The 16942-nt window shown below is 45.2% G+C and overlaps 1 protein-coding gene across 1 annotated transcript in view; it reads left to right on the forward strand.

Annotated features, from left to right (window-relative positions):
- Positions 1–2945: 2945 nt before the first annotated feature.
- LOC144479516 (sodium/hydrogen exchanger 3-like) overlaps positions 2946–16942 on the forward strand; it is a 114430-nt gene continuing 100433 nt past the window's right edge. Inside the window, exon 1 of the mRNA XM_078198270.1 lies at positions 2946–3224. Coding sequence (XP_078054396.1) covers positions 2981–3224 — 244 coding nt within the window. The 5' untranslated portion in view covers positions 2946–2980. The remainder of the gene's footprint in view (positions 3225–16942) is intronic.

Consider the following 16942-nt stretch of genomic DNA (forward strand, 5'->3'; position numbering starts at 1 on the left):
CACCCGAGCTCAACAGAGATTTCTGTTGTCAGAACCTCGCCCGTCCCGATTCCATCGCCGCTGAGGAGGTAGAGTTCTAGTCTTTGTGTTGAGTGCAGAATTTTATTGATTTATTGAGCGAATAGTCCCTAAGCCAAGCAAGTTTTCCAGTTCTGCTGTGTTAAGTGCAGACAGGCTCTGCAAATGGTTATAGGGTTAGCCAGATAATCTTTTATTTGTTTGCTTGCACAATACAGTTTGTCCAAAATATCTTCATGAACACCCCCCCCCCCTCCCAAACTAGTTTAAATCCTCCCCTGTGATACTAGCAAATCTCCTGGCCAGAATATTTATGCCCTTCCAGTTTATATGCAACCCGTCCTTCTTGTACAGGTCCTGCCCTGGAAGAGATCCCAATGGTCCAGATATCTGAAATGCTCCCTCCTACACCAGCTGTTTAGCCACACGTTGAGCTCTACTATCTTCCTATTTCTAGCCTCATTGGCATGTGGCACAGGGAGTAATCCTGAGATTAAAACCCTAGAGGCCCTGCTTTGTAACTTTCTACAATGCAGGAGGCCATTGGGCCCATTGAGTCTGCACTGACCACAATCCCACCTAGGCCCTATCCCCATAACCCCATTCATCTACCCTAGCTAGTCCCCCTGACACTAAGGGGCAATTTAGCATGGACAATCCACGTAACCCGCACAGCTTTGGACTGTGGGAGGAAACTGGAGCACCCGGAGGAAACCCATGCAGAAATGGGGAGAATGTGCAAACTCCAAATTTGATCAGTTTTGTTCCTCTTTCTGTCCTGCTTGCATGCTATGAGTGGTGTCCCTCAGAAAAGGTGAGACTTTTGTTCGATTTATTTGAGTTGCTGTCACTGAGGAAACCCATTTTTGCTTTTAAGGATGCAATAAAAGAAGTTTAGAAAGGAAAATCATGAGGCTTCTGTAATGGGCGACAGGTCTACAATGCTGATTCAACTTTTTGCACATGATAATTGCCACATTGACTCTTGCTAGAATACCACTGCCATGGATGCCAGGGACACTGCTATACCCTCCCTGGCAATCTGGGTAAACCTTGACCGTACTAATTGGAGGCTGTTGAACACAGGATTGGCACAGCCAAACTTGACCCTGTCCTTACCCAATGTCCATACATTGCTCACCCAGCAAAGGGTGGGGGGAGGGGGAGGGGTGGGGGGTGTTGTCACTAGATGCTAATTCAAAAGCAAAATGGCAGTGTTTCCTTTCCTCTTTTTAACCCAAGGACACTGGAACCTCTTGGAGTTTCAATACAAAGACAACTTTCATTCACAAAGTTCCTTGATATGGTAAAGTATTCCGAGGTGCTTCACAAGAGGCAGAACTTCATCTGGAGATCTTAGCACAAATGAACATAACCTTGAAGTAAGAAATTGGTGTTCAGACCCACCCAAGAGCAGAGAAGTAGTTGGGGAAGAGATTTAAGGGAGGAAATTCCAGAACCTAGTGCTTGGAGAGTTCTGCTATCTCTGCAGAGACTGGTGATCAAACCAGTGTTGATCTAGGCAACTGGTGGCACGGTGGCACAATGGTTAGCTCTGCTGCCTCACAGTGCCAGGGACCCAGGTTCAATTCCTGGCTTGGGCCACTGTCCGTGTAGAGTTTGCACATTCTCCCCGTGTCTGCGTGGGTTTCCTCCGGGTGCTCCGGTTTCCTCCCACAGTCTGAAAGACGTGCTGGTTCGATGCATTGATCCGAACAGGCGCCGGAGTGTGGCGACTAGGGGAATTTCACAATAACTTCACTGCAGTGTTAATGTAAGCCTTACTTGTGACTAATAAATAAAAATTACTTACTTTACTTAAAGCAGCATCACTCAATGCGTTGAGCCAGATAATCTTTTATTTGTTTATCTTTTATTTATTTTGCTTTCATATTACAGTTTGTCCCAATGATCCTCATGATGCCCCCCGCCCCCAACAAAGTTCGAGGTTTCTCCCTCCTCACAATTTCGGAAAGGCAAAATGTTTTCTCAACATGTTATTTTGTGCTGAATGTCAGGGCTGAGGGTGGCTATGACTGTGCTGGGAGTTGGACAATTGTCAGATGAAAATCATAAAGAACCCCCTCTCCCCCAATCTCAATAAAGGCCGTGTCTCATTTAAAAGTGGCATGGTGGCACAGTGGTTAGCACTGCTGCCTCACAGCAACAGGGACCCGGGTTCAATTCCGGCCTTGGGCGACTGTCTCTGCGGAATTTGCACATTCTTCCCATGTCCGGGTGCTCTGGTTTCCTCCTGCAGTCCAAAGATGTGTGGGTTGGGTGGATTGGCCATCCTCAATTGCTCCTTAGTGTCAGGGGGACTAGCTAAGGTAAATGCATGGGGCTGTGGGGATAGGGCCTGGGTGGGATTGTGGTCGGTGCAGACCCGATGGGCCAAATGGCCTCCTTCTGCACTGTAGGGATTCTATGAAGATAAATATGTGGGGTTACGGAGATAGGGCCTGGGTGGGATTGTTATCGGTGCAGTCTCCATGGGCTGAATGGCCTCCTTCAGCACTGTAGGAATTCTATGGACGGGATTTTCCAGCCGCGCTCGCCCCAAGCCGGAAAATCCCACCTGAAGTCAATGGACCTTTGTGCGGTCCATGTCCCGCCTGCTGCGATTCCCATGGCAGGCGGGACGGGGAGAATTCCGCCCAAAGAGCATCCAGAAAGATGAGATGAAAAGAGAAGTATGTAGACTAAATCGGTGACAGCTTGTGACACAAATTATTTAATTTTGTCACTCAATGGATCAAAAGGGAGATGACAAAGTGTGAAAATACAAGCCTCCCCCTTTCCTCCTCCTCCCCTGATGTTTTGGGAGATCTGCAAGTTGAGCCTCCTCATCTTTAATTGGTTGGGTTTATAAATAGGGCGGCTGGGAGGGGAGTTTGAGTATCTGGAACCGAGGATTTTGGGCAGAAGCAGACACACACTCACTTACACACAGAGAGAGGAGATGGGGAGAGGTAGGAGCGGCTGTGTGGCTAGATGCGTCTCGCTGATAGCTCTGGCTCTGTTGCTCTGCTGCCCGGTGGCTCGGAGCTCGGTCGCCGAGGCGGATCCGGACAGCTACACCGAGCACGGTGGCTCTCACCGGGGCAACGAGACGGGCTTTCACATCGTCACCTTCCGCTGGGAGCATGTCCAAGCGCCTTATGTTATCGCTCTGTGGATTCTGGTGGCCAGCCTGGGTCAGGCAGGTGAGTGTTGGGGGGGCTGATCTAACTGTTTGCAGAGATGTCCCATTAACGATTGTTGAATAATTTTTCTTCTGCCGGAAAATTAAGATACATGTTGGAATATGCATTCACCTGAATCTCTGTATGGATTGAGGAGCCCTTTGCAAGTAAAGGTTTCCCTGTCTATCTGAGACCACGCAAGGTGCATTGGCTGGGCGCGGGGGGCGAATGAGTGAAGAAATGTAACATCTCGTGTGTACTTGCTAAAGTGAGGAAAAACTGCCCGCAAACCCAACAGAGTGGCTGGCTTTGTGAAAGTGTGTATCGCTTTAAAATGTTGACCTACTCTCCGCTCAGGTTGCTTGCTAACGGTTGAAAACCCCTTGCGAATGCCCCTTCTGCGGGTGCAGATGATCATTTTATATTAACACACATTCCAGGGTCCAATTCTGCCCGTTCAAACGTTGCATGAATGCAGTAACTTGCATTTATACAAGAATATTTGGAGATGCTTTTTGACTTGGCAGAGGTAGAAAAGGAACGTGCTAGTTTTACTGATTGTAACAGTTTTGGGCGGATGATGATTGACCCCAGTCAATGATTCCTTGACTAAAACAGCCAGAGATCCATCCACTGTTTAGCCTTGCTCCAGGAGAACACTAGGAAAAGGCAAGAAAGCCACTGGGTTCAATTATTCCAATTTTTCATCAGTTTGTCAATTCTATTGCTCCTGTTGGTATAGCAACTGAGATTGAGACTATGATGTGTGAAGAATGGTGGAAGTGAGTTTATTGGATTTGTGCATGCATGGATATTGGACCTCTTGATTCAGAGTTTGACACTAGTTGGCTTAGAAGTGTGATTGGGAAAAAAACCTTTTTTTATACCTGTTCATTTTGACCATAAGTCTTTGGATGAGATATTTACATCACCACCCCATCCATCTAATATCTAATTGTCAGAGGAGCTGGGAAATTTGGTGCGTTTGCACAACTATTCTTCCCTTAACCAACCTTTTATTAAAAAAAAGGTTAATTCGCTCACCTACCTATTGTTAGCAGGACCTTTGCTTTCTGCATATTCTGGCTGTGCTTGGCCACTGAGGGAAGAAAAATGTCTGCATTGCAAAGTACTGATGTGAACACTTTGGAATATACTGAGAGGTGGGGTCAGGGAGACTTGGCACCATTTCTCTGGTGCCAGTAACCTAGAAAAACAAATCCCTACTGGCTTCAGAGGCACGATCGCGAAACAAAGAATCGTTGAGCTGCTGGAAGGGATATTCGGAGAAGGGACCAGAATTATGATCAAGGGGATGGTCTTAGTGAGATGGAGAGTGAAGATGTTTAGAGAGAAAAGTCATGAAGTAATTTTTTTTTTTTGGAAAAGCCAAATGCTGCAGATGCTGGAAATCTAAAATAAAAAAACCCAGAAAATGTTCAGCAAGTCTGGCAGCATCTGTGGAGAGAGAGAAACAGGTGGCATTTTCCGGCCGCGCTTGCCCCAAGGCCGGAAATTCCCACCCGAGTTCAACTGACCTTTATATGGTCCGCCCCCGCTCGCTACGATTCCCGTGGTGGACGGGATGGGAAAATTCCACCCAACGTTTTAGGTTGATGCGTCAGAGTGAAACCTTAACTCTGTCTGTCCCTCTCTGCAGATGCAGACTCGTTTGTACTAGCACTTCCAGACCTGCTGAGTATTTCCAGTATTGTCTGCTACTTTGAGTAAATTTCAAACGGTAGGATGTGAGGATCCGATCAGCAGTGTTTTATGAACTGATTGGTCTATGGTGGGAGTTGGGAGGTTGGTCAGGAGTATTTGGAGGGGATCAAAGCAGAATCAGAACAAGGGATCAGTCGTGCAGGGGCTTGGTGAATACAGTTACCGAGGTAGTCTTTTTGATGGAGTGGATATGGGGCTGGGAGCGCAGCTCATGGGCAGATAGGATGTGTGAGAACAATCTGAGATGGTGGTCCGAGATTTAGATTGAGTCATTGGCCAAAGTACTGAACTTGTGATTGGGGGTGAAGAATAAGCTATGGATCCTAATTGTTCATGTGGAGGAAATTGTCAATCACAAAACTCAAGTATGTAGAGCTGGTGTCGCCTTTACACATGTGGACCCTAATTCCATGATGTTTCCAAGGAACAACATGCATACTAGGGAAAGGAGAGGACCAAGGACTGATTCTTGGGAATAAATCGCAGTGCCTGGGACCAGGGTTCAATTCTGGCCTCAGGTCACTGTGTGGAGTTCGCACGTTCTCCCTTTGTCTGTGTGGGTTTCCTCGGGATGCTCCGGTTTCCTCCCATGTCCAAAGATGTACGGGTTAGGTTGATTGGCCATGCTAAATTGCCCTTTTGTGTCAGAGGGTTAGCAGAGTAAATACAGGGGGTTACGGGGATAGGGCCTGGGTGGAATTGTTGTTGGTGCAGACTCGATGAGCTATTTGACCTCAGTCTACACTGTAGCGGTTCTATGAAATTGTGGCGTGTGGGGTTGCAAAATGTAGCCGTAGGTAGATGTGATATGGCTATGATAGGATAAGCAAGAGTGGAACCAGGCGAGGGCAGTACCATTGCATTGAAAAATAGAATGTATGGTCAACCACAGTGAGGTCGTAGAGGTCAAGGAGAGATAATGCTCTGTGGTCACAGTTGTCAAGAATGCCATTTGTGATTTTTTTTTTGGTTAGGGTGACTTTAATGTTGGGGGTGGATTACTGACAACTTAGATTCAAACAGGAAATTGCTGTATATAGTTGTCAATTAATCCTTTCCATATGCTGCATTTTGCTGTTGCATTACTGTCCAGGATGAGTTCTATCCCAATATGCAGGACTCCATTGTCAACACCCGAGACCTGATGAACAAGCTTGTCAGAACGAGCTTCCTGTGGAAAAAATGTCCTTAATCCAACAAGAGAAATATGGACCCAAGTTTTCTTGGCACTGTAAACTGTTGATAGGATAGAGTTGAGGTGATTGAAGGAGACCCTTCAGTTGCTGTCTGCTCTTCATACAGTATTTAAAGATCCTGTCCCTCTCTCTCTCAACTGCATCACCGGCCTGCCATGGGAACAACCTAGATAATAGGTTGACCTCAATTGCAAAAAGGTTTCACGGCTAAATGGTATGGGGTATGTTTCAAGCAAGATTTAATTTCAAAGGATAACAACCAAAAATACCCATGCTTTGAGAAATAAGTTAAAAAAATGACGGTTTTCTAAAATAGAAATTCTGCCTTTTCACTTATTTATTCTGCCTTGTGGAGGCAAAAATCCTTGAATTTTAAAAAATAATTTACAATATATTGACATCAACTCAGTGGGATTGATTGAATTGATCTCAAATTGAATTGATTTCAATTCAAAGTATTAATTAGAGCACTTTTACTTATTTCCTTTGCCCTGCATCTGGCCCTGGTGTAGATTTGAACCACATTGTGAAAGAAGGTTTAAGGTATGATCCCCAGTCTGTGGTAAATCAGCACATGCCACTGCTTGTACAACCAGGTTTCCCACCCCGATCGTCTATTCAGTGGCCAATGCTAGAAATTGCTTGTGAGACTTTCAGGAGAGGTTAGAATTTTTTTTTCTATTCATTGCATTGGTGGCTGGCCAGTATTTATTGCCCTTCTCTGGTTGCCCTTCGAGGGAAGTTGAGAGTCAACCACATTGCTGTGGCTGTGGAGTCACATGTAGGCCAGACCAGGTAAGAATGGCAAATTTCCTTCCCTCAAGGACATAAGTGACGCAGATGGGTTTTCCCGACAATCGACAATGGTTTCATGGTCATCAGTAGTTACTTAATCCCAGATATTTTTTATTGAATTCAAATTCCACCATCTGCTGTGGCAGGTTTCGAACACAGGTCCCCGGAACATGAGCTGACTTTCTGGATTAATAGTCTAGCGATAATGCCACTAGGCCATTGACTCCCCGATTGTTTTGAAGATCCTGTAAATCACACATTTCCCCCAATTGTGCTGCTGTGTTGTTACCCATCAGAGCAGGATAGACTGGTGCTGGGTAGCAAAGTGATGAGCGAAGAATGGAAACTGGAGTGAGATACCAGAGGACCATTGGTGAAAATGGAATTGGAATAGAGCAGATGTTGACTCATATGGGGAAGAGCAAATTGAAATGGGAGTGGTGAAGAAGAATGTTTTTAAAAGTTTATCTCTCACAATCCAGGGGAAAAAATAAGATGCAAACACACACAGGAACATTGTTTTGCAGGTTCTAACATTTTTTGTGGTGCCTTAGCAAATCGGTATTTTTTAAGGGGAATTTACATGTCCATGGACATTCTGAGTCTGCATAAGTTGGTAATATTTAAGATAGCGCTTTACACAAGTTAACCTAACAGCTGGATTTGCACTATCAAGTTATGACTAAAAGCAAATGATTTGTCTAAATATCAGCAAAACACCTGTATTTGATTTGATTTATTTTTGTCATAAATGTATTGGTATACAGCAAAAAGTATTGTTTCTTGCGTGCTATACGGAAAAAGCATACCGTTCATAGAGAAGGAAAGGAGAGAGTGCAGAATGTAGTGTTATAGTCATAGCTAGGATGTAGAAAAAGATCAATTTAATGCGAGGTAGGTCCATTCAAAAGTCTGACAGCAGCAGAGAAGAAATTGTTCTAGAGTCAGTTGGTATGTGTTCTCAGACATTTGTATCTTTTTCCCAATGGAAGAAGGTGAAAGAGAGAATGTCCGGGGTGCAAGGGGTCCTTAGTTATGCTGGCTGCTTTTCCAAGGAAGTGTAGACAGAGTCAACGGGTGGGAGGCTGGTTTGAGTAATGGATTGGACTTCGTTCGCGACCCTTTGAGGTTTCTTATGGTCTTGGACAGTGCAGGAGCTATACCAAGCTGTGATACAACCAGAAAGAATGCTTTCTATGGTGCATCTATAACAGTTAGAGTCATAGCGGACATGCCAAATTTCCTTAGCCCCTGAGAAAGTAGAGGTGTTGGTGGGCTTTTTTCACTATAGTGTTGGCATGGGGGGGAACCAGGACAGGTTTTTTCTGATCTGGACACTTAAAAACGTGACGCTTTCAACCATTTCTACTTCATCTCGATTGATGTAGACAGGGGCATGTCCTCCACTATGCTTTCTGGAGTCAATGACTATCTCCTTTGTTTTGTTTGCTAAGTTGAAAGCAAAATAAAGTGGATGTTAGAAATCTGAAATAAAAACAGAAAATGTTGCAAATACCCAACATCTGGCAACATCTGTGGAAAGAGAAACAGAGTTAACTTTTCTTCAGACTCGAAGGGCCCTATTTTACCATTTTGATTCTAAGTGCTGGGCAGACCTGAAACTGGGAGTGTTTCAGATCTGACTTTTAGACCCGTTCTGAGGCACCTCCATACGCACTCTGCCTGCAAAAATATCAGTGATCCTGAATCGCACTGCACAAGCCTGTGGGCAGGGCTTAACACACCCGAAATCCTACTGCTCCAATCGGCGCCTCCAACTGCGCATGTGCAGAAAAAAATGACAGAATGCTGTTCCCCTGCCACATCGCCTCTGGGCCGGATAATGCCTCCCCTGGCTGCCATAGACATTGCCCCACCCCCCCACAACATTACAGACCTCCTTGTCCCCCACCCCCTCTGCCACTCAGACTGATCGCAGGCCCCTCCCCCCATTCCCCCTCACTGATCTCAGGCAGAGTGATCAACCCTCCCCCTTCCCACCCACCGATCTCAGGCGGAGTGGCAGCGGACCCCCCTTCCCCCCCATTGATCTCGGGCATAGTGGCAGTGGACCCCCCATTCCCCCAGCCACATGCTCCTCAAAATCACAGCTCCTTGAAAAGTTGAGAGGCTGCAGCAGTGCAATTTGCAAGGGCTTTGTGCACATCCTTCAGCTGGCAGAGTGCTGAGTGCACTAGGACCTAGCAGCATCCACAAGACCCGAGGTCAGTGCTGAGACCTGGGTCCATGCTGCAAATTGGACATTGGACGCGCTGCTGAGCAACAGCCCCCCCACACACTCGCAGAGCCGCCACCGACACAAGAAAGAAAATGGCCGCAGTGAAAGGACCCCCGTAAGCAGCAGAGAGCCATCGGATGCTAGGTACTTACCTCCTCACTACCTCTCACTGATGGAGTGCCCGAATCGGGCTTATTTGGAGCATGTCTGTTTGGCGCCGATTCTGGATGGGAGAACGCGGTGGTAAGGGGGGAAGCGCCGGTAAAGTTGGACGTGCAGCCCATTAAGTCAATTTAAATGCATGCGCTACTCGCCTCACGCCTGACTTTGCCAAGGTTACGCGCCCAAAAACGGGTGCAATTTGATGATAAAATCTGGCCTGATATGTTAACACTGTTGCTCTCTCCACAGATGCTGCCAGAGTTGTTGGGTTTTCCAAGCATTATCTGTTTTCATTACGCTAGTATATTCTAGCAAGCATCTGGTCATGTCACTGCACAATATGTTAATATGTTCCTTGATATACTGTCTAACCTATAAAGTGCAATTGAAGCAAGTTGGTAGGAGGTTATTTGATCTCTGGATTCGGATGACATTAACTGGAGAAAATCAAGCTTGAAACTTCCATGGATTTTACATGATTGTAGATTAATGCTGCCTCGAATGGCCTTGGCTCAGTGACAGCAGTCTTACCTCTGAATCAATCATAGGTCATGGAATGTGAGCACACAGTCTGGAGCTGACACACCATCTTGTAGCTGAAACATTAAACCAAGGCTTCGAGGAACAGCAGGGGAGTCCAACCCAGTGTATTTGCCAATATCTATCCTTCAGTTATTGTTGGAAACAATTTTAACTGATTATATGTACCTTTCCTATTTTCGGACCTCACCATGTGAAAATACATTGCCTATAAAGCAATGTTTACACTTCACGGCACGGTGGCACTGTGGTTAGCACTGCTGCCTCACAGCGCCAGGGATCCGGGTTTGATTCCCGGCTTAGGTAACCGTCTGTGTGGAGTCTGCACGTTGTCCCCGTGTCTGTGTGAGTTTCTCCGGGTGCTCTGGATTCCTCCCACAGTCTGTAAGACGTGTTGGTTAGGTGCACGGGCCATGCTAAATTCTCCTGCAGTGTACCCGAACAGGCACTGGAGTGTGGCGACTAAGGGATTTTCACAGTAACTTCATTGCAGTGTTAATGTAAGCCTACTTGTGACACTAATAAATAAATATCAGTGAATGTAATTCATTTGGATGTCCTGAGGATCTGAAGGGTGCTATGCAAATGCAAGTCTTTCTTCATTGCTTCTAAACCCTTGTGTCTATATAGGTGGGAAAATCTGGGTTCGTGCAAATATTTAAAGATAAATCACTTCAACTTGTTGAAAGATGGTGGGCGGGATTCTTGTAGTGGGTGAGACAGGAAAATTCACGTGTATTAGCAGTCTGTTACATAAGGAGAGACTAAGTCGGTTAGGATTACATTCGTTAGGGTTTCGAAGCCTGAAAGGGGATCTCATAGAAGCTCATAAAATTCTAATAGGATTAGACAGGGTAGATTCAGAAAGAACGTTCCTGATGGTGGGGGAGTCCAGAAGTAGAGGTCATAGTTTGAGGATAATGGGTAAACCTTTTTAGAACTGAGGTGAGGAGAATTTTCTTCACCCAGTGAGTGGTGAATGTGTGGAATTCACTCCCACAGGAAGTAGTTGAGGCTAAAACGTTGAGTGATTTCAAAAAGAAATTAGATATAGCTCTTGTGGCTAAAGGGACCAAGGGATATGGAGGGACGAGGGGATCAGGATATTGAATTTGATGATCAGCCATGATCAAAATGAATGGCGGAGCAGGCTCGAAGGGCCGAATGGCCTACTCCTGCTTTTATTTTCTATGTTTCTATGCTATGTCTTGCTTTCAGCCAATTTACACACTAAATCCCATAAACTGCAATGAGATAAAATGCTAGTTAATCTGTTGTTTTGGCTACAGTATTGTCTAAATCTATTAATTTAGCAATTTTCTTGTCTTACAACACAAGCGGTGATTGGGATGGAATAATGACCTTGGGAAAAACATGGGATCAAAAAAGAAGACAAAGAAGCAATAGAAAGAGATGAAGGAGCAGAGGGTGGTAAATAAGTGTATGCAGAGTAATCTGTTTTTAATAAACTCCCTTGAACTCATTTCAGCAATGGAAAAGGCTAAGGAATGCACATACTGACAGGTAAGAAAAAGGGGACAGAACCATGTTTGAAGAGGAATAGTCCTATTTGTGGGACAGGCAAGAGAGGGACTTCTTCCATGTTGTGTGGAGTGGAGAGAGCTGATCTGACCTTATCTGAACATGATGGGGGAGGTCGTGGCACAGAGGTATTGTCACTGGATTAGTAATTCAGAGATCCTGAGCAAAAACTGGGGACCTGGGTTCAAATCCTGCCAAGGCAAATGGTAAAATGTGAATTCAATAAAAATCTGGAATGAACGGTCCAATGATAACCATGAAACTGATTGTCATAAAAACCCATCTGGTTTACTAATATCCTTTACAGTAAGAAGTCTCACAACACCAGGTTAAAGTCCAACAGGTTTATTTGGTAGCATGAGCTTTCGTAGCTTGCATCGCTCCGAAAGCTCGTGCTACCAGATAAACCTGTTGGACTTTAACCTGGTGTTGTGAAACTTCTTACTGTCCCCACTGCAGTCCAACACTGGCATCTCCACATCATAATGTGCTTTAGTCACTGGATAGTTCTCGAAACAAGAATCTTCAATTTCCCCTCACTCCTTTCTTCAAGAGCACTTGTATCATCCTCTTCAACAGATGAAGAATTCTTAATTCTTTCCTAAAGCTGCAATATTTCTTGTTAATTCTTCCCTACAAGCCCCTAAAATCTGGTAAGAAGGATCAAAAAAGTAAACTTCAAAGCATCGTGTCTAGAATCATACCTCTGATTTAGCTTAATGATCGGATATTACGGATCAAGTAAATGGTATGGAAGAGTTTCCTTTGGAATATTGGTTTGGATCTTCCATCAAGTGGCAATCCGTGTCAAATTGCCCCTCCATTCCTTTGACAAAGGCTTTGACAAAGGGTCATCTGGACTCGAAATGTCAGCTCTTCTCTCCTTACAGATGCTGCCAGACCTGCTGAGATTTTACAGCATTTTCTCTTTTGGCCACTCCATTCCTACTTCTCTGCATCTGACCCTGCTGTGTACTTCTGGCCAGATCTTCTGAGGCCGGCTTCTGTAGAAGTGAGGAACACCATGTCCATCGGTGAACTCCATCGCAGTGCTGGAATGCTTGGGGCAAGACAAGCCACAGCCCCCATTCACTGCACTGGCTGCTGTAAGATAAGTTTAAATATCTAGTGTAAACAGGTGATTGGATGAGTGAATGGCTAGGGTAGGTAAGTGGGTAGAATACGTGAGATAAGTGGATAAATGCATTGGGTGATAGGGTGACAGGTGGTTGGGTGATAGGCTGGTAGGTGATGAATGGGTAGGAGAGTTGGGAGGGATTGTCTTATTGAGAGGGGTTGTCAGTCTGGGTGTGAGGAGGATGGGGAGTCAAGGTGGGTCTGGGAGGTAGTTGAGGGGGGTCAGGGAAATAGTTGGGGTATTCAGAGGACGTGATATTTCTCCACTCAGTGGCGTGTTTGGCAGTGGCAGGAGGCGGCATGCCACTCACTGTCGGCAGCCCGCATTGTCAATGGAATTTTCCGTTGAATGCATCCCTCACCTCTGGGAATCTGGTGACTGGGCTGCGTCAGCAGCGAGACCATAAGATCCTGCTGGCGTGAACAGCAGCAAGATTTTGGCGAGAGTGGGTGGGGGGAATTGGGGGTGCAGTATGAGAGATGAGTGGGGATGTGAGCATGGGGCTTCGTTGTACAAATTTCCAAGAGTTCGACTAGGACTTTTCTGTCTAAACATTTCCTCAGTAACGATGCAGCTAATATGTCAGAACTGTCTGAACTTTCTGTCTCTAACTCAGAGTCTGAGCTCCCGGAGGGGAATTGCCCTTTGGAACTTGAAAGTTCCTGGTCATTACCCACAGACATCAATGTGTTTGGATTTCTGTGAGGTCCTGACACACATCTTGGATAGTACACCCAGAGGCGTCACCCTGTCATGTCACCCTATCACCCAGCCACCACTACCACCCAATGCATTTATCCACTTATCTCACGTATTCTACCCACTTAAATGACCCACTCTACCTACTTACTCACCCTAGCCATTCACTCATCCAATCACCTGTTTACACTGGGTATTTAAACTTATCTTATAGCAGCCAGTGCAGTGAATGGGGGCCGTGGCTTGTCTTGCCCCAAGCATTCCAGCACTGCGATCGATGATCCAGAGGCTGGAAGATCTAGGCCAATACTTCAAAATTGGAAAATGCTGGAAAATCGCAGCAGGTCTGACAGCATCTGTGGGGAGAGAATAGAGCCAAAGTTTCGAGTCTAGAAGACCCTTCATCAGAGCTGATGAGGAATCAGCCAGACTATCTCTGACGAAGGGTCACCTAGACTCAAAACGTTGGCTCTATTTTCTGCCCACAGATGCTGTCAGACCTGCTGAGATTTTCCAGCATTTTCTGCTTTTGTTTTGGATTCCAGCATCCGCAGTAATTTGCTTTTATTTTTACTTAAAATTTGGGAATGGAATTGAAGCTCAAATTAGTGAGGGTAACTTTGAACCTAATATTAGCAGGTGGTTTTCCACATCTAGCAGAGATTTAAAAATAAAACACTGGAATCATCTTGAGAAACATTTAGGCGCAGAATCAGATGTGTTCCTTTATTGTCAAACTCAACCACTGTGATGTGCTTCAAATAACGTTTAATACACGAGTTGAGAAAGAACTTGCATTTATATAACATCTCTAATGACCTCAGGATATGGCAAAGGGCTTTACAACCAATAACCTACTTTAGAAGTCTTGTCACTTTATAATGTAGACCAGCATCTCCTTTGCATCTCTGATATTGCTGCACTCCTTCAATATTGCACTGAACCAAGATTTTGTATACCAGTTCTGTTGAGGAGATTAAATCTAACTTCAGCCAATTGCGCTTAAAAATATGGCAGAAATTGGAAATCTGAAGTAAAAACAGAAAATTCTGGAAACATTCAGCAGGTCAAGCACCTGGCCTGAAAGAAACAAGCCTATGTCATCCGGCCCAGCCGCTGTGGGATGGAGAATTTGATACACAAGCGAAAGGTCCATTGACCTCAGTTTGGAACTTGCTTTCCCGCAGTGGGGAGGATTGGAAAATCCCACCCACAGAGTTCATTAATGGACCGTAACTTCCTCAGAGTGGCAATCAGCATCGGATTACTGATGCAAGAACCCTTGGGCTAAATTTCTTCCTTGCATGCCTGGCTCACATGACCTTCTGACACAGGCAGGGCGAGATCTGGGCAGTCCTGGAGACCAATCTTTGAAGTCCAGCTCTGTGAGATTGATGAAGGACATGCCTCCTATTTTATTTTAAAGTTCTCATTGAAATTGACAGGCTAGGGAGAAAGTAAGCATCTAAGGTAAGTGGAGAGGATTTGGGGGGGTCAGTGGGAGATATTTGGAGGTCAGAGATGGTTTGGAGAGGGTTTGGGGGACATGGACCTTGGGGATGAGAGTCGGGCCCATGGGGGAGAGGGGAGGGGGTTTTTGGGGTGGGGGGGTGGGTCATGTGGGGTGGCTGGGCCTGGGTCTTAGCAATGGTTATCCAGAAGTTCAAAGAGGTTTTAAAACTTCTAATCTTTTCCGAATAACTGTTAGTGTAATCCTGTCAGAACCATCCAAAGTTTTCTGGTTGATTCACAGTGCAGGGCAATTGCCCCCAGGGGAATTGCCGTGCAAATGCTTACCTGGGAAGTTCCGAGAGGGATTCCCTAGCACATCTTTCACCTGGGAGCTCGGAAGTTATGACCTACTGCATCTATACAAGGCATTGGTGAGGCCGCATCTGGAGTATTGTGCACAGTTTTGGTCCCTTTATTTGAGGAAAGATGTAGTGGCATTGGAGGCAGTTCAGAGGAGGTTCACTAGATTGATTCCAGGGATGAGGGGTTTATCATATGAAGAGAGATTGAATAGTTTAGGCCTAAATTCTCTGGAATTTAGAAGAATGAGGGGAAATCAAATTGAGGTATACAAGATGATAAAAGGTATGGATAAAATAGATGTGGAGCGGATGCTTCCTCTTGTGGGTCATTCTAGGACGAGAGGTCATGGTCTTAGGATAAGGGGTAGCAAATTTAAAACAGAGTTGAGGAGAAACTACTTCTCACAAAGGGTTGTGAATCTGTGGCATTCGCTATCCCGAAGTGCGGTGGATGCTGGGACAGTGAGTAAATTTAAGGAGGAGTTAGACAGATTTTTAATTGGTAATGGGTTGAAGGGTTATGGAGAGAAGGCAGGAAAATGGGGATGAGGAGTATATCAGCCATGATTGAATTGCGGAGCGGACTCAATGGGCCGAATGGCCTAATTCTGCTCCTATATCTTATGAACTTATGTTTCAGATCAATGATCAAAGCATCTTTTGACATAAGATATAGGAGCAGAATTAGGCCATAACTCCAGGGGCGGCACGGTAGCACAGTGGTTAGCACTGCTGCTTCACAGCTCCAAGGTCCTGGGTTCGATGCTCGGGTCACTGTCTGTGTGGAGTTTGCACATTCTCCTCGTGTCTGCGTGGGTTTCCTCCGGGTGCTCCGGTTTCCTCCCACAGTCCAAAGATGTGCGGGTTAGGTTGATTGGCCAGGTTAAAAATTGCCCCTTAGAATCCTAAGATGCGTAGGTTAGAGGGATTAGCGGGTAAATATGTGGAGGTAGGGCCTGGGTGGGATTGTGGTCGGTGCAGACTCGATGGGCCGAATGGCCTCCTTCTGCACTGTAGGGTTTCTATGATTCTATGATTCTATGACCTTAAACTTAAAAACTCTGTTAACTGAACATTAACCCTATTTCTTTCTCCCCAGGTACAACTGGGTATTTCCAGAACTTTCTGTTTTTATCACCAAATAAGGAATATGTTTCCAAAGTCTCTAGAAAAGATGTCTACTTCCCCTCTTTGCCTCTGTTCGGCACTGGTAATCATTGTCCCCAGTGTATCCTAATAGAGGTTCTGGCTGGAGTTCTGTCAAGTCCTCATATACCAGCATTGATTGTACAGTTTACAATTAATGTGTCAGAGATAATTATTTTGGGGGGACATTCATTTACATAATCAATATGCCAAAAACATGAAAGGACTCTCAAATCTACTAACGGGAGTATTTATATTTTTTCTGTCATCCTTCATGATTAGTTTAATTGCCTTATGGAAATAAAATATATGGTCAGGTCCAAAATGTTAGTATAGGAGTAATGATGGCTGTTGCCACCTCTGAGATTCTGTAATCCAACTACATTGAAATATAAATCCTGTCTGCTTTTTTAAAAAAAAGAAATGTGTGTGGTGTGCGTTTGCCTTGCCAATACATTTTTGGCCAGATTGCTTCAGGGTTTTTATTTTATCAGTTTCACAGTGGTATGACTATTATAATGAACTGCAGAAACTGAATAAAGTAAAAGTTTATTTATTAGTCACAAGTAAGTCTTACATTGACACTGCAATGAAGTTCCTGTGAAATTCCCCTAGTCATCACACTCCGGCACCTGTTTGGGTCAATGCACCTAACCAGCACATCTTTCAGACTGTGGGAGGAAACCGGAGCACCCAGAGGAAACCCACGCAGACACGTAGAGAACGTGCAGACTCCGCACAGA

The sequence above is a fragment of the Mustelus asterias genome, chromosome 2, assembly GCF_964213995.1.
Source record: "Mustelus asterias chromosome 2, sMusAst1.hap1.1, whole genome shotgun sequence".
NCBI classification, from domain to species: Eukaryota; Metazoa; Chordata; class Chondrichthyes; order Carcharhiniformes; family Triakidae; genus Mustelus; species Mustelus asterias.